General features: G+C 48.0%; 13 protein-coding genes across 13 annotated transcripts, besides 2 other annotated features; 5 read left to right on the top strand and 8 right to left on the bottom strand.

Moving 5' to 3' along the window:
• Positions 1-480: 480 nt before the first annotated feature.
• FPSE_09505 (uncharacterized protein) lies at positions 481-2067 on the top strand (the record flags this gene model as incomplete). The annotated part of the gene is made up of 3 exons (XM_009262622.1): positions 481-1133; positions 1184-1262; positions 1312-2067. 3 exons carry the CDS (start codon positions 481-483, stop codon positions 2065-2067), a joined length of 1488 nt encoding a protein of 495 aa, XP_009260897.1.
• Positions 2068-2801: 734 nt separating this feature from the next.
• FPSE_09506 (uncharacterized protein) lies at positions 2802-3485 on the bottom strand (the record flags this gene model as incomplete). The annotated part of the gene is made up of 1 exon (XM_009262623.1): positions 2802-3485. One exon carries the CDS (start codon positions 3483-3485, stop codon positions 2802-2804), a length of 684 nt encoding a protein of 227 aa, XP_009260898.1.
• Positions 3223-3332: a microsatellite.
• A 105-nt stretch (positions 3486-3590) lies between the features above and the next one.
• Positions 3591-3632: a microsatellite.
• Positions 3633-4825: 1193 nt separating this feature from the next.
• Positions 4826-5917, top strand: FPSE_09507 (uncharacterized protein; the record flags this gene model as incomplete). The annotated part of the gene is made up of 1 exon (XM_009262624.1): positions 4826-5917. One exon carries the CDS (start codon positions 4826-4828, stop codon positions 5915-5917), a length of 1092 nt encoding a protein of 363 aa, XP_009260899.1.
• Positions 5918-6487: 570 nt separating this feature from the next.
• FPSE_09508 (uncharacterized protein) lies at positions 6488-7852 on the top strand (the record flags this gene model as incomplete). The annotated part of the gene is made up of 1 exon (XM_009262625.1): positions 6488-7852. One exon carries the CDS (start codon positions 6488-6490, stop codon positions 7850-7852), a length of 1365 nt encoding a protein of 454 aa, XP_009260900.1.
• A 655-nt stretch (positions 7853-8507) lies between these two features.
• Positions 8508-10050, bottom strand: FPSE_09509 (uncharacterized protein; the record flags this gene model as incomplete). Its single annotated transcript, XM_009262626.1, has 2 exons — positions 8508-9865; positions 9924-10050. The coding sequence occupies 2 exons, from the start codon at positions 10048-10050 to the stop codon at positions 8508-8510; spliced, it is 1485 nt and encodes a 494-aa protein (XP_009260901.1).
• A 921-nt stretch (positions 10051-10971) lies between these two features.
• On the bottom strand, positions 10972-12441 carry FPSE_09510 (uncharacterized protein; the record flags this gene model as incomplete). The annotated part of the gene is made up of 1 exon (XM_009262627.1): positions 10972-12441. One exon carries the CDS (start codon positions 12439-12441, stop codon positions 10972-10974), a length of 1470 nt encoding a protein of 489 aa, XP_009260902.1.
• A 1150-nt stretch (positions 12442-13591) lies between these two features.
• Positions 13592-14451, top strand: FPSE_09511 (uncharacterized protein; the record flags this gene model as incomplete). Its single annotated transcript, XM_009262628.1, has 2 exons — positions 13592-13856; positions 13910-14451. The coding sequence occupies 2 exons, from the start codon at positions 13592-13594 to the stop codon at positions 14449-14451; spliced, it is 807 nt and encodes a 268-aa protein (XP_009260903.1).
• Positions 14452-14963: 512 nt separating this feature from the next.
• On the top strand, positions 14964-15773 carry FPSE_09512 (uncharacterized protein; the record flags this gene model as incomplete). Its single annotated transcript, XM_009262629.1, has 7 exons — positions 14964-15002; positions 15070-15110; positions 15166-15181; positions 15232-15297; positions 15350-15464; positions 15512-15656; positions 15704-15773. The coding sequence occupies 7 exons, from the start codon at positions 14964-14966 to the stop codon at positions 15771-15773; spliced, it is 492 nt and encodes a 163-aa protein (XP_009260904.1).
• A 328-nt stretch (positions 15774-16101) lies between these two features.
• Positions 16102-17156, bottom strand: FPSE_09513 (uncharacterized protein; the record flags this gene model as incomplete). The annotated part of the gene is made up of 3 exons (XM_009262630.1): positions 16102-16371; positions 16426-16930; positions 16984-17156. The coding sequence occupies 3 exons, from the start codon at positions 17154-17156 to the stop codon at positions 16102-16104; spliced, it is 948 nt and encodes a 315-aa protein (XP_009260905.1).
• Positions 17157-18703: 1547 nt separating this feature from the next.
• FPSE_09514 (uncharacterized protein) lies at positions 18704-19355 on the bottom strand (the record flags this gene model as incomplete). The annotated part of the gene is made up of 3 exons (XM_009262631.1): positions 18704-18880; positions 18954-19138; positions 19214-19355. The coding sequence occupies 3 exons, from the start codon at positions 19353-19355 to the stop codon at positions 18704-18706; spliced, it is 504 nt and encodes a 167-aa protein (XP_009260906.1).
• Positions 19356-21969: 2614 nt separating this feature from the next.
• On the bottom strand, positions 21970-22692 carry FPSE_09515 (uncharacterized protein; the record flags this gene model as incomplete). Its single annotated transcript, XM_009262632.1, has 1 exon — positions 21970-22692. One exon carries the CDS (start codon positions 22690-22692, stop codon positions 21970-21972), a length of 723 nt encoding a protein of 240 aa, XP_009260907.1.
• Positions 22693-24266: 1574 nt separating this feature from the next.
• Positions 24267-24630, bottom strand: FPSE_09516 (uncharacterized protein; the record flags this gene model as incomplete). Its single annotated transcript, XM_009262633.1, has 2 exons — positions 24267-24364; positions 24432-24630. The coding sequence occupies 2 exons, from the start codon at positions 24628-24630 to the stop codon at positions 24267-24269; spliced, it is 297 nt and encodes a 98-aa protein (XP_009260908.1).
• Positions 24631-25768: 1138 nt separating this feature from the next.
• Positions 25769-27669, bottom strand: FPSE_09517 (uncharacterized protein; the record flags this gene model as incomplete). Its single annotated transcript, XM_009262634.1, has 4 exons — positions 25769-25815; positions 25907-26638; positions 26686-26767; positions 26815-27669. 4 exons carry the CDS (start codon positions 27667-27669, stop codon positions 25769-25771), a joined length of 1716 nt encoding a protein of 571 aa, XP_009260909.1.
• Between the last annotated feature and the right edge of the window lie 120 nt (positions 27670-27789).

Here is a 27789-nt window from a genome sequence, read left to right as displayed (position 1 = left end):
ATTATCTAAATGATGCTTTCACCGTTACACCAGAAGCGCAAAGGACAGACACCCTCAATAGGCTACCATCACCAACTCGCTCGAAAAAACACCAGCTCTGCAGACCATGATGGTGTCAGAGGCTCAAATTCATTGGGGTTACCCCGCGGATGGTGTAACGCTCTCGCCATGCGGCCCAGCCTGATTATTGTGAGGATTGGGTAGACCGAACCACTAGGATTGAATTGGCGGGGGAACAAGAGATGACTTGCTTCTGAGCTGACCGGTGTGGTGGTGTGGTGGTGATGAGTTGTCCCTCAGACATACGAACGGACAGATGAGGCTCTGCGAAGGGGGCCTCAAAAGTTGACAATCCTTTTTTCTTTTTCTCTTTCCAAGTCATGTATTTAGCGACGAATTTTATATAATGTGGGCAATTTCTGGCGATGGGAGGTTAAATAAATTGAAACATAACATTCTTATTACATTTGTTTAGCAATCATGGCAGATACCAAGGTCAAGGTCAATGGCCATGGCCATGGCCACATCAATGGCAATGGTACTGCTACTCCTGAAAAGACACCCGTCAACAAACATACCAAACTATGGCAGCTCCTTGCTCTAGCAAAGGAGGTGTCCAAAGATGTCGGGTCTATCGAAGACTATGAAAAGGACGCCGAGGAGCGCAAGATCCTCGCAGCAGAACTTGAAGCCAAGCAAGGCGAGAACAAGCGCCTGCGCGAGTTCAACGACAAGATCGTGCGTGAATTCTCAGAGCACAAAACCGCAGCAAGTGCAAAGACGGACATGATCTTTGCAGAGTTTGAGCAAAAGTACAAAACGTACGAGTCTGAAAAGGCGGCTGTAGAAGCCATGGAGAAGGAGGTGCAAGAAGCAAGGGAGATGCTCGCTGCGGCAGAGAAGAAAGCTGCCGAGGCGGATAAACTCAAGCAGAGATTGAGTTCGTCGGAGATGCATGCTAAGAACCACGCTGCTGAGATTCGAGAGATGAATGCTGAGTGTGAGCTGCATCGGTCGCAGATGCAAACTGGTGCGGAGGAGCTTGCGAGTGTTAAGACCAAGCTCAGCAAGGCGCAGAGTGATCTCGGAGAGGGGATACTCAAAGATTATGGGTCCGAAGAGGTCAAGAAGCTGTAAGTTAACTTACTCGAGCCGTTGATGGCTGTTGATCTAACGTGTCTAGGCGCTCTGATCTCCAGGATTTGTCAACGAAGGTTCATGACTTTGTGAACGAGTACTTTAACTTTCACGACGGCGCAGTTGTAAGTGTCGAAGCCATGCCTCATAAGATCTAAACTAACTGTTTATTAGGACTCAGCGAGCGAGATCCAAGAGCTCAATGCCCGCTTCCCAAAAATCCCCCTCTCAATTCGCACAACCAAAGCAGCCGCCAAAATGCGCTGCGCGGTAGCAGACGCCGTCATTGCAGAAACTCTTCTTTCGCACATCTTTGTCCCCTTCTACGTAGCCCACGACATGCGCTCCACAGCCTCAAGCATGCTGAGCTTCTTCAAAGGCGACGAGCGTCGCGAGACGGTATATCGCTGTCAAATCCTTGGCTCACTGACAGACTCTGAACAAGTTGAGACTATCCAGGAGGACATTGTTCGCAAGGCGAGTAACGAGGTACGAAGCACGCTTCACCCGCTAGTCGTGGCGTATAAGCAGACGGGCTTTTACAATGCTGTTCCTGCGCTGTTTAGACAAGCTGTTACACTCTGGGCGGATGCGCAGCGATCGAGGGATATGATTACTGCTGAACTTCCTGATGAGGAGGATTCGAGAGGTGCTGGACAGTATGGTGATTACGATGTTGGGAATGTTAGTACTCGCAAGGCTGGCAAGGGAAGTCCCAAGCCGGTGGTGGTTTTGGCCGTGCTTTTCCCTCAATTTGTATGTCGCGATGAAGTCATCGCTGAGGGAATTGTGCTTAGATCTGATCAAGCTATTGTGGTTGAGGCGGTTGAGGAGGCCCAGAGTAGTGAGAATGGGAACGGGGATGCGAAGAAGAAGCCGGGTACTCGTCGTAGGTCTTCAGCTGACCCGAAGTCGCCTCTTAGGAGATGACTAGGTTACCTTGTTTGTATGAGTGAAGGAGGGAGTTGAGTTGAGTTGTTAAAGGGGTTGGATATTGTACAAGTAAGAATATATGAGGAGTGGTTTTGCATATTCTCAATTGTACTTTTCACTTTGGACTGAAATGTCAATACATATATATATGCCATGGCTTGCACGAGTTGATGTTGAGATTCTGGGGAATAGTGTCATAAGCATCTCCTTTTCTTTATTTAATTTTATTTGAAAGAGAAAATGGAATAAATTAGTAGTGAGCCACTCGTAGTGACCTAAATGCCTGGACATACATCCTATGACTTGCACGAATTGATGTTGAGCTTCTGGGGTTATATTGTTATGGGTATCTCTTTTAACTGTATTTGTATGAAGATATGAAATGACTTGCTAGTCAATGACTTGCATGAATATTTAAATCTACTTCTTATGTAGAGTCAGCCAGTCACAGATTATGTATATAGAAGATATTGAGTAAGTAGAGAAAAGTGTTTATTAATAACTTTTCAGTCTTTATTGGGTATCTAAGATAATAGTTTCTCAGGGAAGTACCACTGAGGTTGCCACTATTTCTTCATGGGGTATCGTAACACATAAATATTCCTTTTTACTTTCCAAAAGTAACCATAATTCCCATGTTTCGTTATTGAAACAAGGAATACTCTTGAAAGTCTATATCTTCCAAGTGTACACCATATATAGTGTATCACGAGGAACCACACCAACGCCCCCTAGAGTTCCCAAGGCCTCCGGTGCTCGATGAGCTTGGGATGCTTTCTCCCAGCCCACCCTGCACAAGGCCCAGTCCACGAGGCAATATTCCTCTTGAGCGCCGTATACTCGCAGCTCTTGTGGCTCTTGAGACAACGAGCGCAAGCATAAGTGCCCGCCTCGTCGGGCTTCTTGGCAACGCGGCACCCATCAGGGAATTTAGCCGCGCATTGCTTGCAGGGCTTGACCCGAGCACCCGAGTCACCTTCAATCTTGTGGACCTTTTGGTGGTCCGCAAAGTTCTTGTAATTGAAGGCTTTTTCGCACGCGTAACAGTAACGTGCCGCCCTCTTCTTGGCGCTGGGGCTGGGGGGAATAGACCCAGCAGCGCAGGACGAGTTTTGGGAACTCGAAAGGGAGGAAGAGGCCAGGACCCGAGAAGGTGATGGCAGCGGTGATGGCAGCGGTGATGGTGGTGGTGATGGTGGTGGCGATGGTGGTGGTGGTGATGATGATGGTGATGGTGGTGGAGGAGGAGGAGGAGGAGGAGGAGGAGGAGGGTTAACAGGGGGAGGCCTTGGACGAGGACAAGGCCGGGGACAAGAATGAGAAGAAGAAACATGGTCATGACCATGTTGTTGACCAGAGGTCAACGTTGGAGAGAGAACATTGGCTCTATCCGCCGCAGTCGCCTCCAACAACATGTTGATGGGTGTCCATCCACTTGTATGACCCCCCATCTTGTTAGAATACCTTAGAAGTAAGAGTTGTTCAAGATATTGAGATGAGAGACGTTGAAGATGATGTGAAGTAGTAGCAGTAGTAGTACTAGTAAGAGTAGTAGTAGCAGTGATCAGTTCTTGACGATATTGTTTGTGAACACAAATGAGAAGGATATTCATCTCGAGGGGAGAACGACCTTTACTTATAGTAATTCCTTTTTTTCTAAACTTTAGGGGATGTGTATTAACTTTTTAAGATAAATTCTTTATACTCTGCAAAGAACTTTATGTTCGGATGAAAAAAGTAACGGGGACCTGAACAAGTAAATATACATGTCGTTGACTTAGAAGTATTCAGGTCGTGGGCATGGCAGCATCGGTAACATGTCCTATGTTTGTAGCTACAAAGATATCAAGACACTGGAATAGACTTGGAATAATATGGCATCTCTGCATGGCTGCTACTGCTTAATCATTAATATCATGGCTGTAGTTGTGTTCTTCATCCTTAGTACCAAGTGTGTTTCCCCTGACTAGGTACAATTTGACCCGCTTGACTCATCTTTCACCTTGAAAAACGTTAAAAAAGAAGCTCTTCTGGATGACTTGTCACGAGAACAAAGTGGGTCTGATCTTTTAGATAAGATCAATCAACGCACGCTGTTTGGCTCAATAACCATCTACAGAGGAGGAGAGTTCGTTTTGCGGCCATTTCGAGAGGTTTACTCTCCCAACAATGCCAGGCTCCAAGAAGGCTGGACTTCTGCCTAAGAAGTCTCTGCAAAGTAAGGGAATTAAATAAACTGAAATTTGGTTGTTGTAGAGGAGAGTAAAGGTAAACGTTGAGAAGAGTACGTAGTTGATGAGTGTGTAGAGTAGCTGTGGTATGATCTGAATGGGGGGGACATTGACCAGGTCATATCAATCTGGGTCAATCTATAAGTGCACGTGAACGTGACACACAAAGATCTCACCACCATGTCATCCCATATTGGACCCCTGCACGCCTCAGCCGTCTTTATCCCCGGAGCCACCCGTAGCCTTTAAGCCGGGACAATGAGATCTGATCAGATCATTCGGCATCTAGACTTCTTCTCTATTGCGCTGCCGAGGCCGACTAACTGATCAACACGTATTTATTCATTCGGTATTTACAGGGGAGGTTGTTACATAAAAGGCACTGCAGCCCCCCACCATCAACGGCTACAGCGCACAGCACCCACATTACAGCACCCGCAGCACTAACTCATCACCCGCCGGGCCGCGTCAACTGTTTCAACATCATCAAATCATCATATACAAATTATACATACTTTACCAAAATGTGCATCGTACTTTTAACCACCGCCCATCCCGATTATGCGCTCATCGCCATCGATAATCGGGACGAGTTCATCCTCAGACCTACATCCCGACCCCACTGGTGGACTCACAGCACATCCGGTAGACCAGTCTTGTCATCCAGGGATCTCCAACGAGCAGAGAAAGGAACATGGATGGGACTCAGCAAAGACGGCCATCTAGCCGTGCTCACAAACTACCGAGAAACCGACATCAAGGATCAGAGCCACCCTATTCATGCTGCCAAAAGCCGCGGTGGTATGGTCACCGCCTGGCTGGGAACGCCACCTGAGGAGAGCCTCAAAGATAGCGTTCACAAATTGGTGGAGAACGACGGAGTTAAAGGCGTCGGAGGATTCTCCATGGTTTGCGGCAAGCTGAGAAAAAATACTTCCGGAATTGCTATTGTTAGCAACAGAGCCGGCAACGTCAATGATGTGCCCATTATTGCTAAAGAGCGAGACGAGATGTGGGGGTTGAGTAACACGGCGTTTGATGCAACGGGCAAGGAAGAAGAATGGGCCAAGATCTCAATTGGAAAGAAACTTTTCCGCGAAGCCATTGACAGTTCTGTATCTGACAAGTCGACCCAGGAGGATCTGATTTCCAACCTGTTAGATGTCCTCACCCACGACACACTACCGAGGAACGAAGACGCCAGTCTGGTCGAGTATATCAACGAGCTCAAGAAAAGCGTATTTATCCCGTTGATCGGCGACGAAAAGCATCGAAAAGCGATGGAAGCCGCCATGGCGAAGGGACCCGGCGTGTGGGCGACAGACGACCAAAAAGCAGCCGAAGAACTCATGTCGGAAGGACGACCGGATCCAAGCACAACACCCATCATGGGCTTCGAGACGGGCATGTACGGTACGCAGCGTCAGACGGTGGTGTTGGTCGATTGGGAGGGTAAAGTCACCATGGTCGAAAGGGCGCTTTGGGACGGCAATGGCAACGCGGTGCCGAAAGGAGAGGGAGACTTGAAGTTTGAGTTTTCTATTAATGGATGGAATGATGAATCTTGTAATGGAATTATCAATGGAGTCAATGGTGAGAGCAATGGACATTTGTAAATGGCGCTGTTGAGGAGTGACGACACTGGATACTACCTACTTACCTAGAAGAGCACCAGACTACTAAGACAGACAGACAAGAGACTCTATATCTCATATGCGTAACGTTGTTGATTGAATCTGCGGCGGCACTTAAAGCGTCGTTGATCGATGATGTAGCTGTTGTAGAGGAAGCAGATGTGATTCAGTGTACTTGTTGTATGCTGTGATACAATGTAAACAAAGGAAAATAAAGATTGGTTGTGACAGTAACGAAGACGCGGGATGGAGTTTGTTATTTTTCTATGAAATTCTTTAGTCGAGTGCTTTGTTTTGGTTATGGGAGTTGGGAGGTTTGACAGCTGCCTGACACTTCCAAAATAGCCCCCCTCCTGCATAGGACTGCGGAAGGAGAGACGCTGGAGTTTTTGTTCCTTTACACCTGAGCAATCATTTTAATTTCTGTACGCCCGTCACTGCCTGCCTGCTGACTGGGCTGTTGTTTATTTATTTGTTGGCTGCTCAAACAACAACAACTTCGCTTCCATTATCACCTCTTTTGAATCACAATTCAACATAAACATCGCAGCTATGGACTCTTTTCGTGCTGGACTTGAGGGAAAACGCCTCCCATCTTCTAAACTACGACTTCCAACCACAAGCAACTTCCTCACACGATCTAAGAGAAAGCGTCCAGTCGTATCAGCACCCATTGGACCCGTCAAGAACTCCCGAGGCGCCGATTTTGTACGAAGCGACACACTAATCATTGTTCCCACTATCAAGGACTGTTGTTCAGACGACTCATCGTCCGACAAAGAGAATGCCCAGGCTATAAAGACTACTCGGCGCATCTCTGCCAGCTTCTCGACTCATGGATCACTTGCTAGCCCCCCTACCGTTGCTAAATCTGGCCTCACTGCGACAAGCTCTCATCAATTGCTCTTGTCTGCGGCTCCTGTCAAGCCTCTACCGACTACAGCATCTTTTACAAACTTTTCAAGAAAGACACTAGCCAACAGTTCCAGCTACGGTGTCTATCTAACTGTCGACAATATCTTCCAAGACGAGAACGTCCCTCCCCCGGACCACAAAGAAGTAGCTCCCGCAGAGACAGCTTCCTCGACTATGAATAAGAGCCGTCTTCCCAAGTCTCGGACGTTGACTGTTTTGAGCGAAATCAAGAGTTCAATCTCTCGAACATCCATGAATTCGAAACCGTCTAGCCCTCGACCTCTTGCTGATCAGTCTCGCAAGGCGTCTTCATCTTCAACCAGCAGTCTACTCACATCCAGCTCATCCAGACTTTGCTTACCAGGATATGCCTCGACTTCTGCATCTCGAACTAGTAGCACAAGCACTCTAGTGACAGAGTTGCTGCCGAAACCCGACCAAATCACCTCGTCGCAACCTTCGGCATATTGGTCAGGTCGCTTCGTTTCTCTCCACGACCGCTTCCTCACTGAGGAGTTTAGCACTGAAGATGCAGTGTCACAAGGTTCATTATCCAACAACAGCTTCTACGCTTTTGCGATGAAAACCGACCGTGCTGCTGTCAATTCTCGTCCAACACATCTTTCACACTCTACAACGACATCGGCTCTCACAAGCCTGACCGTCACGAAGCCACGCAACAAAACCAGCACTAAAGATGCTCGATGCTTGCGGGTCTTTCATCATCTCGAAAACCTTTGTATCACAATTGAAGCACGTCGATCCTTACTCGCCTGGCAGCAGACATATGCCCGTCGCATGAACAAGCCGAACTTGCTTCCTCAAGGTGGCAGCATGGAGCACAGGAGCCTGATGGGAAGGATCTTTAGCGGAGGTAAAGGAACAAGCGGAAATACACGACACAGCCTGCCAGCTATGAATGGGCCATCCGGTCTTCCAGTATCGAAGAAGAGACCTAGCCTGGCTTCTAAGCAACGCGGGAAACGACTCTCCTTCAACTAGAAGTCTTTGTTCAAGAGAAAACAAGGAGGGGCACTATTTGTATTCTTTGTTATATGGGGTTTTTTTTTTTATCGGTCTATTATGGTAAAAAGGTGTACGGAGGTTCAAAGGGGAATCATGTCAGTCGACACACTTGGGGTTTACGGGATACTTCGCTCTTTGTTATTAGCGCTTTGTTTGTGATATTGGGTTGGGTGGCATGGATGTGGGAAAAACACGCTTACGTGCATGGCATTGCATTTGGGTTCATCAGCATTTTTGTTTTGTATCGTGGTAAAGTTGCATTGCAGTCGAGCAGATAGATGGTTGCAGTTAATACACTAGACTCTTTTTTTTGACCAGGATGGTAGTATGCTGTGTGACGTGACGAGATGTGAGACAATCTAGTGGGGGACCTTGCATGGATAGATGATATACGCGTTTTGTGTATTTTCAATGCTCGACATAAAGCATGTCCATGTTTATGTGTTCATAGAGAAACTGTTAAGTTCTGCTGTGGATCAACGCCTTAAACTCCAATGCTGTAGCTGTAATCCTCCTTGCCCACCATTTCTATACCTTTTTCCTTCACTCAGTCTGCCAAAACGTATAATCCCTCCTCATCCAGTCTTTTTTGCAAATACCCCCTCGCTCGGTCTACTTTCTCATACGCAGATTACTCAGCCTTCTTACGGATACGCAGATAATCCCTAATCTGCTCATGCTTGCTGGCAAAGAACATGCCCTTAACATCATTGCGCCACACCAAAACGCCCACTTCCTCCGCAAAACCTGCCACAGCCATGTACTCCTTATGATCCTCAAAGTCCTTGAACAGAAAACCGCCTGTCGTCTTCATACGTTCGTTTTCTAGCTGCCATAGACGGATCTGGTCGACTACCGTGGGTGGAAGAACGGGTTTGTTGTTGAGCGAGGCGGTGCGGCGCATTTGGTCGTGGGCGTGGGCGGACAGGTACGAAATGATTTGCTCGGCTGTGATGCCAAAGTTGATGGCTTGGCGGATGGACTGTCGCGAGATGCGTCCGGCTACCATGTCAGGGAAGCGCATCTGGAGTTTGGTGAAGAGTGCCAGAACGGCGATTTGCAACGTGGATTGCGTATAAGCGTAGATTCGGTAGTTAGTTTCAATAATAACGCTACCGCGCTGCTCATTGCTGGATCCCGTCGCGCTGCTTCCCGGCGCGCGGGATTGGCCTGGTTGGAGGGCTGCTGCTGTGGCGGCTGCCACGCCGTCGCTGATGCTTCGGAGACTGTTACTGCTGGATGTGAGTGTCGTGGCGAGTCGCGTGGGGAAGAACATGGATCGTTTGTGGTTGGGGATGTATATAAGACCAAAGTCGACGAGAGAAGGGAGCATGTTTTTGCGCTGCTCGGTTAACGCATTTGTATCGTAGGCGCGGCCAAGTTCCATGCTGGCGAGGACAAAGAGAAAGGAAAGCATGTCGGTAGCTTCCAGACCAGCCATCTTGTTGACGTCCATAGCTTCAAGCCAGAGTAGCAAAAGGGTCCATACTTGGGCATTCGCCTCTTGCAGCAGGAAGGTGAATCCGGCTTGGGTGATGCCAATAGCGCCGCTGGGTCTTCGGTCGACCAGACGGCCTGCGACGAGGAGTTCTTTCACGCTCTTATTCGGTCCAGAAGATTCTCCTGCGCTTTTGTATCCCACGCTCGAAACGACAAAGTGCAGGATGTCCTCCCACTTCTTTCGGGCGTAGCGATCGAGAAAGTCAATATCGATTTCGGGGGGGATTTGTAGTGTGGATGGCACGCCGAACGAGTTGTGAGAGCCGCCACCGGAGAGCGCGAGTCGGAGGGAGACTTTAAAGTTGGTCGTGAGCTGCATCTCCTGTGGTCGTTCCTTGGAGGGTGTGGAGATTTGCACGATGTGCAAGACGCGCATGACGGACAGGGCCTGGTCCTTTTGGCGCTTGTGGCTCGGTTTCACCCAGTCGTCGAGGTCGCTGAGTAGGATTGGTTTCGGGTTGAAGAGGATGCGCATGACAAAAACCTTTGCTGTGGTGCGTGTGTTAATGGGGAGGGGATCGCGCAGGAGATGATGATGATGACGCACCAAGCTGTGGTAGCATGCGACGAAAGATGGCGAGAGCGGTCGAGGGCTGCTGGTAGAGCTTCCGAAATGTCGTACCGGGCAGCTTCTCGAGATACTCTGCGAGTTGCAGAGACGGCGTGACTGACATGGCGATTGGGGGGTTTGAACGCTCGTTAGTCAGTCAAGGTGTGGAAGATGCTATCGCATGATCGATGGACGAGATGTTGAAAGATTGTCGGAAGAACAGAAGATGCGGGGGAGCTAGTAAACGTCAGGTGAATAAATGCGCTGCGATGCTGTCGTCGTAAAACATAAATGTGTCGTGTTGAAGATCAAAGAATTTGGTGTTGAAGCTCAGAGCTCTAGGCATCGATTTTTGGTTAGGGACCTGCAGGGACGCGGTTTGCGGCGGGAAAAGCCCGGTAGATTACGTCATGCATGTACCCCAGAGTCGATCACTTCACGTGCGAGTGTTGAAGCATTTAGTAGAAAATTAGTGTATAAGTTTATGCTATTTAGACAAGACTCTTAGGTCCTTTATTCCTATTTCCTAAATCTTAGAGTAGCGTGTTACGAGGTATACTAATGCCACGGTATTGTGTGCATTTGCTCTGTTCCCTATCAAGACATGCATACACGTATGCGCTTTGCTGGCTTCTTAAAGTGGATGGGTTACATTACCAGCAACCAGATCTGTCACACCAGTTCGAACACGGTGTGTGAACGTGTTTGTTGCAGCTGGTTGTGTGGGATTGCAAATGCAAGGTTGTAGTAGTAGATCTGCAAATAACCGACTTCGGCTATATCTGCCAAGTCGTTAATAGTATTGCATTTAAATATAATTCGAGGTACACGGTCATCATGATGGGCTTGACTGGCCGCTTTTATCTGTGGCTGTTATTGAGACCTCCATGCAATATGGGATGAACCCAGGTAATTGTACTCTACAAGACTACCAACAATGAGGCTATTTAATAAAGACACAGTTGATGCAATAATTGGTATAAAAATGAAAGAAATTAATAATGTACAGAGGTCGTCCATGCTATATGTACAAAACATTCGCTCATTAACCCCCCTTCTTCAAAGCCGAATCCACCCCTTTCGCAACCTCTATACTCTCCTTCAACACACGCTTCTCTTCCGGTGACAACTCCATAACCTCACTATCAGTCATACAGCTCATATCATCCTTTGTCCCACCCTTGTGCCACTTGCCATCCATCATCCAATACTCAGCAACTTCATATCCATCCGGATCCACCCTCTTGTTCTTCAACAAGCTCCCGTTGTACCACAGCAGCTTATCTTTTTGATCCGTATGCGCAATCACAAAACTGCACACCTCTGTCACGTTTCCCTCCTTCCCCTTGCCCCATCCTAGCATCGATCCGTAATGCTTCTCGAACTCGTACCGGGAACCACCGAGCTCTAACCCGAGCCACCATGACTCTTTGTCGCCGTGGCCGAGTCGGTAGGTGACTTCTTCGCGGACGTCGTGTGTGTTTTGCCACGCTACGTGGAGGAGGCCGACGAGGTTGCTTACTCGACCTTTGTTGAGGACGACTACTCCTGAATCACATTCTTCGGCGTAGTCTTCGGTCCACACGAGGGAGTTGTTCATTTCTGCTGTTGGTTCCTTGATCTGGTCCTTCCACCACTCATGTCTCTGCTTGAAGGCATGCTGCCAAAGCAGTCTGTCGTGGAAGAGTAGAGCACCCTTTTCGGTATATGCGCGCTGCTCAAATAGCTTTTCGGGTTGTTGGAGGAAAACAGCATCTGCGTCTAGGAGGATCGCCTCCTCGAATCGAGATCCCAGCAGCGCAAAGGCCTTGATAGCCCATCCTCCATCCTTGAGCTTCAAAGTTGTGTCGTCAAAAACGGTAAAGATGTCAAGAAACTCGACGTCAGATGCACCATCCAGGTTCGATATCCTGTTGCGATCCTTTTTTGGCAGGTCGTCTTCTCCTGCATACACGACCTGAATTGGTAGTTTTGAGTCGAGGACTTTTCGTAGGCTGACGATCAAGTGGCCAGCAAAGCGAACGGACTGCTCGCCGCCTCCAACGGGGATTACAATTCCTCGAGAACCCTTGTCGAAAGAATTCCTCAGATCGGATAGAGGAGTTTGTGTTCGAGGTTTGCGCGGTGGGTGTTTTAGAAAAGGAAAAAGATCTTGAGCGGCTGACTCTACGACATTTCGTAGCTCACGCCCAGATCGTGAGGTCGTTCCAATTTGCTCCGACCTTGACAACCATTTGCTCAACTCCCTCGATCTCTGCCCAACTTCCCAGAAAGTGGTTTTATAAGGCGCCTTTACCGGACTCTCATTGTAAGTCTTTGCCTGTTGAGTAATATTCCCCAATTCAGTCTCAATGACAGGCGCCGCCGACCAGCCATTAGAGAAACTGGAGCTTTTCCAAGTGACCAGGATAAGTAAGATGGAAAAGGCAGCAAAAATTCCCAGTCGGACAAGAGCACGAGGAGGGTCTCTTATGAGTTGGCTGACTCTGAATATGAGCGCTGAAGCCAGCGACATGATTAAAGGAATGAAGTCCGTGGCCGCGTGGACATTGAGAGAAATGAATTGAAGGAGAATGGATGAGAGATGAAGAGGGAATGGCGTGAGCGACGGGACCTAATTAAGCCTCTAGAGTGGACTAACCCCCTGTCGGTGATGACGAAAAATAGCACAACCAAAAACTTGAGAGATGACAGTTTCAGGATTGTCTTGGCTGAGAGAACAAGACGATTTTATGTCTATTTTGTTTTCCCTTTTTTTGTCACGAGTCCTGTCACTTTGTATATGCACAGGTGAGAAACTTCTTTTCTTTTTAGAAACGAAATGACAGGATATTATTCTCTAGTCTCATCTGAAGTATTCCAGTCTGGCAAGTTGGGCAAAGATCCATGATGGGATGCAGGGATTATCATAGTCTTGGCTGTTGGTTATCAGCTTGTCTGCCTTGTTACTTGTTGCTACCTCATAACTATTGGCTCAAGTTGGATGATCTCAATGCTAAACCCTCAGTCCTCAGGCGGCGTTGAGATTGCAAAACAGGTACATTTATTTCAGCAATACCTTATCTTGTGTCTATTTCACTGCTGCAACACCTTGAGAGTAAAGTTACAGGCGAGGTAGTCTTATGGAATGTTTTATAATTGCTCTCTACTGCAGTTGGTAGATGTTGTCACCAACAGTTATAGACCCTCTGGCCAATAGTTGACCAAATAAATTGAGTGTTTAGCGCCGTCCTTGGCTACTTCATGCTGTTTGTTCGTAGCCGCCATTGCCCAAAATAGATGGATCATTAGAGTCAACAGATAATCATTCGTAGAAACTCTGGCAAAAAGTAAACAATAATAGCAAGTCTGATTGTAACCAAGTGTGTATTCTAGATGGAAGAGTCAAGTGGTGTGACTACCTATGCAAAAGCAAATACCAATAAGCAGAGAAATGTCCTGCATTCTAAACCTGTAACAACTGAAGACAATCCCATAGAGACCATCCATTTCAACAATCAGATCATCCCAGAAAGATGCAACCAAGCCAACACAGTCCATAATTAGTAGCCATGAGCCGCCGCAGCCCTACAGGTCTTGTAGCCAGTCCCTAAAACCCAAGTCCCTCCCTCTCAGGGGCCGAGTACATCATTCCCCGTTTCTTCAACCTCGTAACCATCTCCGAAATGCAACTAAGTCACATCTTCAGTATAACCATCCTCTTGCTGCCCCAAGTCATCGCTCAAGAGGGCATATGCTGGGGCGTTAATGGTATGCAATGGAAAGATAATCATAAGTGCCCTGGCTCTTCCGCCTGTTGTGGCCCAGACGCAACATGTATGCCGAACCGTCTCTGCCAGAGAAAAGGACAAGCCAAGAACCAGTTCGTCAGAGGACCCTGTGCTGTGGCACCGTATGATAGGAAGAAGTGTGCGGCTATCTGTATAAAAGGTAAGTTAAACCTATTCGCCGATAGATCTATCGTTACTAACCTGTCACGACAGAAGAAACAAATAACCGTTTCCCTCGAGTTGAGCAATGTGATGATGGGAGCTACTGCTGTGACTACGACTCGGGATGCTGCGTTGGAGGCCGCGGTGTGTTTCTCAACTCGGATGGTAGCATAGAGGATAACTCAACCTCGACGACTTCAGAGATATCATCAACATTCTCGACGTCGTCAACCGTGTCGACATTCTCAACCGAATACTCGACTACAACTTCCGAACCAACCACGACTGCAACAGAGGAAGCTGACACTGAAGATGAAGATGCCGACAACAGTCAAGGAGTCAAGATCGGCCTTGGCGTCGGTATACCAATCGCTACCATTATCGCTGGTCTGTCCACCTGGCTCTTCCTTAGAAGACGGTCCAAAAAGCAAAACCCACCTCCTTCATACCCTGCGACGAATAAAATGTATGAGCAATCTGGTGCCAAGATTCCTTGGACGCCGCAGGAACTTGATAGTTATAATGGGATGACTGGAGTTTACAATGGACGGAGTGCAAAGATTCCTGGAACGCCGCAAGAGCTTCAAGGTTGATTGATAGTGATTGGGATGATTTGAGATGTATAATGATAGCTGGGAGTATTGGAGTTAATTGGAAGAATTGATAGACCGCATATGGAGTATATCTGCAATAGATCAGTAAGAATGCCCTTGTCTTTTTCGCATCTCGGTGATTTGTTAGTAGCAATTGGGGGAGACACTTGATCGGGGGTACTCCCACATAGTGTTAGAGACATAGAAGTGCAATCTATTGACTGCGACCTCATAATAATTGAGCTGTTACAGTATCCGACCATATATTAAGTGAATACTTCACAGTGTTGGTGAGTTTGTAGTAGGTGATGTCTTCTAAATGAGCTCTTGAGTAATAAATCTGATTACGTCAGTCTCCATGTGGGGCCGGATCGGGTTCGCGGGGAGTTTACCCCGGCTCTCGGCTACTGTACCTTGGTAGTACAGGCACTCAAGCTTCACCTCCCGATCAATATCTCAAGTCGCGCTTTGACAAGACGACACTTCAACCATTACCTACCAAACTCACAAAAATGGCCAAGAAACTCAATCCCACTCAGTTCACCAAAGCGGTTCGTCTCAGTCACATCTGCAATACGTGCATCAGGAAGAATTGTTCACTAACAAGTACCTGTTCAGGTCGTGCGCTCATTCATGAAAGACTCGGGTCTTGAGCCAACGTACGTCCCCTAACGAGGCCCCGACATCCCACAACTAATCTTCCTCACTCTGCAGACTCCTCGGAAAGCATGTATGTCAAATCCCATCCAACTTTCCCCAATGACTTTAACAGTACTCCAGTTCCGTGTCGTCAGTGCCACAGAAGGCAGGGTAGACTTTGAAGTAGACATTCAAAAACAACATACAGTTGGTCTCCCAGCACCTAGTATACTGTCAACTCCGCTTACCTACCCACCAGAACCGACTTCAGACTATCCACGGCGGCACCCTCGCCAGTCTCGTTGATCTCGGTGGTTCACTCGCAGTCGCTTCAACAGGTCGCTTCTCCACAGGTGTCTCAACTGACTTGAACGGTACGCGCCCTTTTCTCTCTTGGCAAGCAACCCTGCTGACTCGACAGTGACCTATCTGAGTCCCGGAGGCCGTCCTGGTGATCTTCTCAAGGGAACTGCTATTCTGGACAAGATTGGAAAGACACTTGCTTATACACAGGTGACGTTCACCAATAGCAAGGGACAGCTTGCTGCGCGGGGAAGCCATACCAAGTAAGTCTTGCATCATTATCGTGAATTACTTGTGCTGATTGTGGTAGATATGTCGCCGGTACAATGGGCGAGGCCGGGCCTTTCGTTGCACCTGCAGAGTTTTCGGATGTTGACTAGATGAGCGTGGGTTGCGGTATAGAAAGTCATAGATGCGTTAGAATAGAAGGCATGACTAAAGGATATAGTTGACTATTGGGTTTTGGCGCAACTTCTTGAAGTGATATAGCAGATGCACCGGAATAAGAGATACCGTCTATTGGGTATAAGAATAAATGAAAATATATATGACAAATTCTGTACGCTCTCATGCAGCTCTTGCATTGGAACCACCCTCCCACGTCATGATCATGCTATCGCTAAACTGAATCAATCCATCAATCGTACTTCCAAGGTATCTGATATTATACACCATACCCTGACACCCCAGGAACAGCAACCGCCGAGTCTACTTGCCCTCCTCATCCTGCTTCGAAGAGTTCTGTTGTTTAGACCAGATCCCGTTGGCTTTGGCGCGACCCATAATATAGACCAAGACCAGGGTTACAAACTGCGGCCAGATCCCGAAAACGACTTCAAGTATATGGAAGTAGAGCTTGTACTCGACACGGGGCGCGGACCAGTAGTTGCCAAAGTTTTCCCAAGCAGCCATAGACGCCATGGCGAAACTTGTGTGCAGGATCCAGACAACGGAAGCGACGACGAGCATAGTAGAAGCCTGTGATGTGGTGTCAATATATGTCGCATTCTATAGGTTGGTAGATAAACGTACCCAAGTAAGATTCTTGTCAGCCTTTGCCTGCTTCTTGACCATGACAGCCTTGACGAAAACGGCAAGGGATATCACAAAGATCAAGACCCTGGTAGCAAGTTCAACCTTAAGGCCCTTCTCATAGCAATCGGCTCCGATATCAATGTCGCCGTACCTAATATCGAATATGGAGCGAATCAGAAGACCAAAGAAAGCCAGAGCCAGAGCGCTCATTGCAAACGCAGCGGCGTAAGAGACATGCCGAAGCTTCTTGCCCGCAGCACTGCCGGAGTAGAGTGTGAGGATTGCGGTACTCAGACGAAGAAGAATGATTGCGATAAGAATATCGGTAACCACATCGCTCAGCTTGGCAACCATTCGGAAGACGGGGGTACAGATCCCAAGAGCCTCCATCATACTGGCATATCTTCCCCAGTCAAAGTCCTCATCTTCAGGGTCTATGTAGCTGTACGTAAGGCTGAAGATAAGAAACGTGATGTAGTTGCCAATGTCGAAGAAGGCATGTCTTGGGGGTTGTCAGCAAAACCACTTGATGTTTTGTATTGGTATTAGACTCACGCAGAGAATATTAAGAGAGCATATTTGGCATATGTGAACGCTGTTCTCACAGGGTCCTTTTGACTCCGTACTGTGCAGAGGGAGCTGAAGAAGAGGTATAGCGAGGGGATGTAGGAGCCCACAGCGACCATCACCACGTGGGCGAGGGCCACTTTATCGAGGATATTCATCATTGTGTGTGTATTTGAACTTGTAAATTCCGATGACTCTTCCAGTAGCTTGCCCAAGGAAGAGTGTATGTGGAGGAGCGGTAGTCGAGATGCTTCGTGGGATGGATGTGAATGGAGAGACTGAAACGAAGAATCGAGCGTCATGAAGCCTTATATCTTAAAGCTGTCTATATCAGAACTTCCTATTCCATCAAGAGTTGACCATCTCAAGACTCATTTGAGAAATGGAAATTCGCCAACAAGACTTACAGCCAAGGATCAATGTTGAATGGTGAACCAATGAGGTAATGGCCATACTGCGACTTGAACAAGGGTACCCTTGTTGATCTGGCCAGCACTGCCTCTTGGGGCGTAGAATCGATGTTTCTACAGGCTAAAGGAATAGCATGATCAAACATGCACGGCTTGTCGCGTGGACTACAATCACTGTCTGTAATTGTTATGCAGGCTGAGCTGTAAGTCGTGGTCAATTTGTGGTGATTCGCAAAGGCTGGGATCCCGGTCAATGCGAGATTCTCATTTTTGTCCCCTTACCATCTCGACTCAAGATCCTCCTGGCCTTGGGTACTTGGCGTGTTGAATCGCAGATGTCATTTCAGTCGCCTCTGAGTACCTATGTTGAAAGGTCTTCCATTTCTAGAGAATACAGCGGGCTGCAGTTGTTGAAGCTGTCTCGAAACTCAGCCTTCGTAGCGGAGCTGCTCGTCGTATTCACACATAGCCGAAAATTAATAGTAAATGTTTTGATCGTTCGCTTCCCAGGCAGTCAGTCCATACTCCCAAAATGGAAATAGCCGATCAAGATGCCCTGTACCTTATACTGGCAAGTAAGAGTGGAACGATGTCGTCAATATTGGGTAGAAATTTAACCTTCGCTTGGACACTTTGTTTAATGGGCCCTGTAATTGTATTTTGCGAAAAGGCTATGCTTCGAGATCTATCGTGGATCTAGAAGCTCGGCCAGAGTGATTCACTGTCGCAATGCACCAAGCCTAGGTCAAATCTGCGCCGTAACTTTGCATGTTATATAACACGCGGTTTGGCGAGGAGGCCTCCTGACTGAGATATTGGCTACAGTCGTGTGTAGCTCAATGGTAGAGACCAGACCTCAGAATCATGGCACAGAGCAAGAAGTGTGGGAACGCACACTGGCATGTCTCCATTAACGTGTCGGTAGTTGAAGGTGAGATGGTGCTCCAATGGGTTTTATTCGTCTTTCTAGACCATCAGTCCTGTGACCCAGTCACCAGAGGTTCTGTTTTCCGCAGCTGTGCTCTCATGCATCCCGGTGAACTTCAATAATAGCTTTTGCCGTTCTGGTTGAAGTAGGCATCGAGAAGAGTGGCTCCAAAATATGCGAGAGAACAAGGAATGCGGGGGCGTTGGAGGCGATAGTAGACTGTTGTGGTTATCGAATTAGTATAAGATAAAAAGAATTGTTAGAAGAGCTCCCTTTCCACTTACCTAGCCCTGATGATCTTGGAGATCCGATCTCCGGCCCGTTTGGATACCGGCTCCGGGAGTGGTCCCCTCCGAATCGGGGTCCGGGATCACCGCATCTGAGCGTAACCGTGGACATTTTGCTTAGGAAGAGCCTCCTCATCCCCATCCCCAACTGCAGAATGCGCGGAATTCATGGCTCTTTCTGCAGGGAGTCCTCCATCCTCCACCACCGCTACCTGTTGCGCCGTCTCAACCCGCGCGGCAGCGAGTGCCTCTTCATGGCGCTAGATCTCATAGTTAGAGACTATCAACTTTGGCTAGGTAGGTAGATAGGTAAGAACGATATATATGGCTTACCAAATGCGGCTTGCTTCGGAGGTGTCTTTGGAGTTTAGCCCAACATAGGATTTCCAGGCCATAACAGCCGATGCCCACAACACGACACAGTCGTCCTCTCCAACGTCCAGTCAACCTCCGAGCACGGGAGATGGGCTCAGCCGCCAGCCGAACTCTGGCGTCGATAGTGGCCTTGAGCTCCGTGACTGTTGGACATCTATCAGCCTAATGCACTAACATAGAACCGCAACGGAGCTACCAATCGATGATTCAATACTTACTCGTGGGCTTTGGCGAGGCAGGAGTCTCGGTGGGAGGTTGATCCATTACTGGATCAGGGTCCTCCATGACCCAACCGAGACTCTCGTCCCAGGCCGCCCAATCTGCTAACGCATCGTTCTCAACTAAGCATGGGACCGACATAATGCTAAATAGAAATTAGTGCAGTTACCATGGGAAGGTAATATGAAGAATAGTAGCATTGGACATACGTGGTGATTGGCAATGTGGATGGATGGCTTCACTGTCCTACAATGGGACGAGACATGATCACATACTGCTACGTAAGCCCTGGGTATCGTGTCTGCATCTTGAGGAAGGTGCGCCTGCCCAGTGAGATGGACATCAACTCTAGAAGGGAGGAAGGAGCAAAAGACCCATGACAGGTAACAATTGAACCGTCGCTTAAATACGTTATTTAATGTAATTGTTATTATTATTACCATTATTATGCTTCAATTTAACTACAAATCTAGAAGCTTTCTCATACAGTGCTCCAATCCATGTTGTGAATACTGATATCAACCCATCACTCGAAGTCATAATCCTCGACATCACTATCGTCCTATAGCTCTTCCTCCGCCGTCAAAAGAAACTTCTCAGAAAAAGGCTTCTTCACACCAGAAACCGTACAGAACTTTTCTAGATTTATAGTATAGTGGTATAGCAGAAAGTGATGTGGGCCACCGAGATACATACATGTGTCACATTTGTCCTCTCCTATTTCGTCACCAGTGGCCTAGCTTAGGCACCCCAACCAAGCATGAAGGTGGCGGTTATGGTCGTTCATTACTTCGAAAACAAGGTAACCAATCGTGTTGCCGGACTTCGGGTCTGGAAGCTTGTCAAGCCTTTGTCAAAGCCCATCAGGAGTGTAGATAGTGTGTTGGAATCGTTGTAGAACGCCTACATGGGTTAGTTTGAGGTATGGCAATGGGATAACAGTGACTCACGATAGAGGAGAGAGATGCTTTTGATCCTCATTACCACCAATGTAATACTAGTGTTCTCGAGGTAGAACACATGATCCTCCTCATCTTCGATCAGTGGAAGACGTCCGTTGACCAGGAAACTGGGATGAGTCTTTCCTTTCTATACCGGCGGAACATTTGCGTTGTTGTGATCGAACTTCCAGTCCCGGTTGACGGTGCATGTTGTGCGGATTCGTGCGTGGTTGCCAGGGGGCCATGGTAAACCAGGAACCTCTGTCAGCAAAAGCTGGTCGATGGACGCTGTCGTTGCCAGCTTGAGTAGAACTGCTTCAAGAAGATCTTAGACTCATCCAACGACGTTTGTAGATGGCTTACCGGCAATGTCAAGCGCGAGTATATTGGTAGGAGGTATATAGTAGCCAGAGAATGCGTTAGGGGACTAATATTTTAATCATGACAGCGACGCAGCGCGATTGTAGGATAGAGGTAGGGTAGGTAGTCAGGATCAGTCATCTCAAATCGGGCGATAGCCTAGGGGGCTAATATATAGGAGAAGTGAAGCAGGGAGAGAAACCTGGGTGGGTGAAGGAGAAGAGAAAAAAAGAAATGAAGAAGGAGGAGTTGACTTTATATAGACGAGCCAAAGTAGATAAATCGTTGTTACTGCCTGATAGCTGCGCAGTGAATCACAGTCTATCTTTGCCTGTTGTCTTGCGTTTTCCAGGTCGATGGACTGCTGACAATCTGCTTGGCGCGCACCAACATCGGCAATATTTGTCACTCCTCGAAATCAGTCCATTGCATTCAGGTTTTCCTTCGCTTGTTGTTCTGCGATTTGCAAGTTGGTACGCAGTTTGTCTTCCTTGCTTTCTCGGATATGTGCTTGAGATGGTGACAACAGCCATGTTCCGATGGGCAAGCACCTAACTTGTGATTGCAAACCGAATACAATCTTCCAAAGCAAATCAAGGATAGTAAAACTCAATGTGCTCAAGCTGAAGATTGTTCTCTTGTTCTAACGACACGTAGGTTTTGATGAGCCCTTCTAAGTCCTGGCGGCGGACCCCGAGGTTCCAGTGTATCGACTCTGCTTGCCTAAGAGACAAAATACTTTTGCCATCTTATGCCACCTTAGGCCTACTCTTCTGTGATTTAGTTTCTTTACCTTGAATCAGTCTCATGCTTTCTGCTGCCGAGACAGGTTACGTTTTAGATGAGGTATGATCAATGTCGTTGAGGTATAGTAAAGTAAAGGCTGGTCGTAGAACTTTGGGCTTCCAACCCCAAACCACTCCTAGAACCACCAACTATTCAGTTGGAAGTGACATGTTACACTCTTGAAGGATTCAATGTTTGTAAACTGGTACCTGGTAATTGTCCATGCGTTCAACCCACTCAATACAGGGACAACAAGAGATCGGGCAAACTTTGCCGATGACAAGACTGCAGTATCAACATGGCTATGGCTCATCAGAAGTTCATTTCGCATGATTGAGAAGTCAGGTCAATAACTGAGCATCCACTCCCCATCAAGCCTATGTTTAGTATCCCCTCGTTATTAAGGTTATGTCCATCAACCGTTGAACTTTAAACATCGTGGCTAAGCGGCAAGGCTTAGACAACCCTTCCAAAAGTGGAAATTGCCGAGAAATATCTTCCAATCGGAGACTGACCAGATAAAACCTCAGTGAAGCGAACAAACTCTCTTATTCCCGACATGTCCTGAGACAACAAAGACCATCAATGGGTATATCGCTAGTATTGAAATGTCGAAGTAAATAAATATCTATATACAGAACAGTCATATTTGACACTCCCCTTCTCTCTTATGGTAGTTCAACCCGGTCCGCGTTCGCGCTCATCTCAACGGGCTTCACGGGTTGGTAGTGGCCGTAATTCGGGCTATTGTGGTTTTCCATAGGAGGCTTGACCATATAATCGTCTTGAACCGCAGCTGGTTTGGCGGCACGGCTCTTCTTTCGTCGCCATAGCCAGAATCCGACTCCGAGTCCGATTAGCACAACGCCTGCTCCGATGCCCACGCCTAGACCGATGGGCAACGCGTTGCTGCTTCCCCCGCTGCTTGAGGACGACGTCTCAGCGGCAGATGTGCTTGTGTGTGTAACTGTAGACCGTGTCGAGCTGCCTGTTTCAGTTGGGGCCTCGCTGGCGGTCGATGTGTCCTCCACGACTCTTGTCGCGTCTGAAGGGATAGTTGTGATAACTTTGACGGGGTCCAGGGTGAAAACTTGTGTCGAATTATTGCAGTCGCAGCCGCCGAATCCATAGCAGCAAAATTTGCCTGCTCCACAGGGTGAAACTCCGTTGCCGTTGCCTTGACATTCCCTGATACAGGTTGGGTCGTCCCAGTTCTCCTCCGTACAAGAGTTGATGAAGTACGGAGACAAAGCATCCTTATTTGAGGTAACACAGAGACCGTTACTGGCACAACTGTCTCCACGAGAACAGCAGCTCTTTACTTTGCCGCTGGGGTCGCATGGGAACTGGTCGAGGACCTGGTTCTTGTCTTCACCGAAGCAGCTCGCCATGTTTGTTGTGGGCCGAAAGAGACTCGCTCAGGGTACCAATACAGACTCGTTCAATGTATCGATAAAGGCTCGTATAGATAGACTCGCGTGTGAATTCGTTAGTCTGAAGTTGGGGGAAAATAAAAGCTGAGGAAAAAGAAGAGGGCCTCAGGGGCGGCGGAGAGATTTTAGTTTATCTACTCAACTCCAACTCCTACGGAAAACAACACACGACAGAACAATCCTTCCTCGGTCTCGTCAAAAGAGTAAGCACCAGTGATACAATCCCTGCATCCTGTTACCGCTGCGCCGCTCTCTCCGCCCTGGTAGGGTATTCGGACATGGACTGGGGCCAATGAGATTATATACCGTACGATATCTTGACTGGGAATAGACAGGGTAGTGATTCAACTGTTGCAGGGGTTGCAGGGTCTCCAGTTCTCGGTTATTTGACGGTCTGGTCGATAGGGCTGCGAGAGTGTTGGGTCTGTGTGCAGAAGAGTTGAGTTTTGCTCTGAGTTTGAGCTATCCTGCCACCTGTGACATGGCGCCTAACGCAATAATAGTCAGAAGATTCTAAAGATATTTGAGGGGAGTTGGCAGACTGCGACGAGACATGTGGCTGTGGCTGCCGGAAGGATTCAGGATCCTTGTCAATCTAATTAATGAGCTGAAGGATCATCACAATAACGCCTTGTCCAAGAAAACTGTCAATACGCGAATACAACCTCGTGAACAATGCGTCTTTGATCATGAAAATTGAGACGGTGTGTCGAGTATATTATAGTATATACCGATGAAGAGAGTTGTTGGAGTTGCATGCTTTGGTCCAACAGTTACACTACTAACGGCCCGCAACCCTCCCGACTTTTAGCCCCCAATGAGTGAGATGAGATGAGATTACTATTATGTGGGCATCTTCCAAAAAGCAAGCAAGGGGGACAATCTCAAACAGTTGCACCCATTTGCACTATTCATGCGCTATCGAGACTATTAAGCGCCTTCATGAGACAATATTGGGTTTTGGGCGCAGAGCTATCATTATCCAGGACGGGACGGAAATAACAGGATATAATTGACGTACCGATCTCAATACGAGACAAGATGATGACCTTGGCAGTGATACCCTAGACATGAGTAGAGACAACAATGGTTGAGTTTAGCAAGGCCACAAATGACACAGCTCAACACCTCTCAAAGCTGCAGGGAGATCAAGTGAATACCAGATTACAGAACCATTAAATAGCTCAGCGCTTCATCTTGAACCCATTCTTCTATTTCGGTGGAGTCAAATGACTTACTTACAGTAGTCTACCGTTAGAGTCAACGTCTTACCGCAGGCACGCGGCGCACATGAACCAACTAACAAAAGCTTAGCATATGACCCAGCAATGGGATTTGCAGAGCTAAGTAACCTTGTGATGGAGCCGCATGCAAACTGTTGAACCAGAGATGTAGATCTAAAGAAGCCACTGTAAATATAATGAATATCGCGCTATAGTAGCTCACGGTTTAACACAAATAATACATTAATAAGATGTAATTAATTCTCGATTAACCTAGGTCTGCTTCATCCATCAAACAGCGAGAGGTATCTACTGAGTCTTCTTGTTCGCAATCTGTTTTCCCTGCGCAGTGTATCTCACATACGCAAAAGCACCCAGAGCACCGACAGCCAGAATAGCAGCATTGCCTACATTCCATATTAGTATTCTCTTCCCAAACCTAAATAAATAAACAAGACAAGGGAGAATACTCACTGGCTACAAACTTGCCAACACCACCAGTGACGTCCACAAGCCCAGAGACGACATCACCAATAAGGTTGAAAAGCCCCTGAACAAAGCCCAGAACCGCCGAAAAGATAGAATGAATGATGGCGTAGACGGTGTTGAAGACCGAAGCGAGAAGCTCGTAGATGGAGGCGAAGAGGTCGTTAATAGCACTAGTGACAGCCATTTTGAAGGAGTTGAGTTGTTAAGTTTAGGGACAAAAGGTTGTGATTAGGGGCAAGAAGTTGTGGTTAGAGAAGAAGAAAAACAGTTGGTCTTGGCTCCTTTTTAAACGTCAGCCTCTTTCTTAGACAATAAAGAAGAAATCTTGTTCCTGGGTTTAGAGTCGTGACGTCGTCAGACGGACTCAGAAATGATAATGTGCATGTGACGTCACCTCGAGGATGTTGTGTGCGAAACCATGAACCACGCGACACGAATAGAGAAGGTCCTTTGAGATGATTATTGCGTCTTTATGAGGTAAGGTCGCAAGAGAGTCACGGGATAGAAACAAGGTGATGCCATGTGACTTGGTCGTTAAAGGTATTCGCCAAGACGCAGGAACTTGATGATCTTCATAGATTTAAGCATATCTGAACAGAGTATTTAGAGCGGTGATCATTAGATATACTTTAATAAATATAACTAGTGCGATGGACAAACTATTGAGTAAATCCCTTAGTAGTTACCTTCAACGGCTGAGAGAGTACAGGAGATGAACAGTAAGCTGTCAAATGTCAGTAGGCCTAGCTTCCCAGGACTGCATTTAATGACTGTATATCATTGCGCTCGACAGATTGAACGATCGGCTCTCCTTCTCCGAGGTACTCAAGTGTTAGTTTACCAGCGAGTCGGCTACTCTTCAAAGGGATGAACCTCCGGCCCTGCACCCCGATCTGTGGATCTAGCCGGGCGAGAAGTCCAAAACATCACGGCCGAGACACTTGACTGCTGCAAGGAGATAAAACGACCTAGAATAAAGCCATATCTTGACAATATTTCCGCTGTCATCTTCTGTATTTGAGACAGGGCTCAAGCTCCCCCAACGTTCACTCTCATCATCAATCACAACACCCAATGCTCAACCATTATAATATCGTAAATTCGTTAATAATATAGATGTTTCCATCAAAGATTCCCATACCCTCCCAAACTTGTCTAAGTCTTTCCAGAATAAAATATACACCAAGAAAATCCGTTATATATCCAACGTATACTACCCAAGACAAATTCGGTTGCCCGCTCATTAGCCATCAAGGCGCTTCGTTTCCTTCTTTTCCCAATTTCGTAATCGCTACAGGCTCGTCTCGTATACGACAGCCCGTTCAAGTGAGAGTAGCAAACATGGCCCGCATGAGCTTTGGAGGAGGTCCTGTGTAGCCGAGTCAGCCACACGTTCTCAATAAGTAGAAACAAAAAGGCGCACCTCTAACGGTACTTAGGTACGCTAATGGCCATCCTACCTTTCTTGTCCTTCTCGATGCGAGGAGGTTTACGGTGCAGAACTTCCTTTTCGACACGTTCTTCCCTGATGACCAGCTGGCCATCGGGCAAGCGCTCAGCGCGAACGAGCTCACCGCCGGTGGAGCGGCCTCTGGGTCGGTGTGCCAGCTCTCGCTCGAGAGCCTTGATCTCCTTTCGAATGTCCTTGCCGTTTCGAGATCTCGAGCGGGCCCGAACAACAAGCTCCTCGGTGGGGGCGTGGTGGTGGTGATGATAACTATCACGGTAGTAAGAGTCATAGCTGGACATGCTAGTCGTGGTTCGAGATGGCGATACGTCTCGAATGACGGTTTCCTCGTAGTCATACACAGATTGCTGAGGAGGACCTCCCATTGGAGGACCACCCATAGGAGGGCCGCCCATTGGGGGTCCGCCCATCGGAGGAGGTCCCGGTTGATAAAAGGCGGGAGGAGGCACTGGCTGAGCCATGTGAGGAGGAGGAGGCTGATAGTAAACTGGCGGTGGTGCCGGAGTAGGCATTGGCATAGGCTGAGGTACATGTTGAACGGGAGGAGGAGCTGGAGTTGCCTGGACGGGAGGCATAGGCGTAGGTGGTTCCTGAACAGGAGGAGGTGGAGGAGGGGTCTTTGCTGGTGGTGGCTCAGGAGTAGGCTCCCTCACTGTCTCTGGGGGTGCAGGCAGAGCAGCTGTGGGTGCCTTGGGTTCTCGAGAAGCAGCAATTTCAGCCTCGACTGTAATGGCGTTAGTCGATTTCATGATAAATACACGAAAAACTTACCCTTCTTGTAGTCCTCGCTGACTTTAAGTAGCTCATCGATGTTGTCTTGGCCAAGAGCTTTTTGAACAATGATTGTGTGGCCCTAACCCATGTTAGTCGCTGAAAGAACAATAGACGCTTTTGACAAACCTCTTCAAAGAATGGATATCCAAGATCGATAAGAGCTCGCTTGGAAACAAGCTTGGCTGGAATGCGAGTCTTGCCCTTCTTGGGATACTCGCTTCTTACTGTAGTACCTCCGCTGCTGCTGGAAGAACGGCTGGAAGATCCGGAAGAGTAGGAGCTGCTTCGAACGGAACGAGTTCGAGTTGAGCGCGATTCGCGACTACGGTCACGGCCACGACCGCGGCTCTTGCGGGATCGAGTGTACTCTCTCTCACGAACACGCTCAGGCATGGATCGGTAATCCTCATCGCCGTAAAAGTCGGGCTCGGCGACCTTGATGTCATCGTAATGCTCGTCGTTGTATCTTCTAGGCGGTGGGAGTCCTCGGCTCTTGGGAAGAGGAATAGGCTGATAAGGAGGAGCTCTGTAATCTTCTCGAGGATCTCGAGGACGAACGTCTTCGCGGCGAGCGGGAGCCGGGTATTCCTCACGGTGTTCGAAGAATTTGGGTCGGCGGTCATAAGTGTCAAGAGATGATTGTCTGCGGAGGAAGCCAGGTCGACGAGGAGGAGATTCACGGCGAGGGTAGTCTCGCTCTCGTTCTCTCTCTAGGACATCAGTTCGGCGAGCCCAAGGAGGAGGAGCCTCTCGCTCTCTCTCTCGCTCTCGCTGAAGCTGAGGAGGATATCGAGGGTCATCTGGATAGCGACGATCTCTGCTCATGTTGTCTTCTTCATAGTAACCGCGGCCAGGTCGACGGTCATATCGCTCATCTGAATGGTCGCGAGGTCGAGTGCTGCGAGTGTACGAGGCTGCATCATCGTCGGGGCGGCCTCGGGACATGCGCTCGAAGCGATCGCGATCCCAGCGTTCGGCCATTATGATGTTGTTATGTTCTTTGTGAGTGTGGCTGCCAAGAGCAGACCGAAACGTATATAAGGCTAGTCGTCAGCCGGTGTTGAAAGCGTCGTTGTCGAAAGGGTATCGAGTAGAGAGGTT

The sequence above is a fragment of the Fusarium pseudograminearum genome, chromosome 2, assembly GCF_000303195.2.
Source record: "Fusarium pseudograminearum CS3096 chromosome 2, whole genome shotgun sequence".
NCBI lineage: Eukaryota > Fungi > Ascomycota > Sordariomycetes > Hypocreales > Nectriaceae > Fusarium > Fusarium pseudograminearum.
Note: the sequence above shows the minus strand (reverse complement) of the source record. Positions and strands in the feature narration are given on the sequence as shown.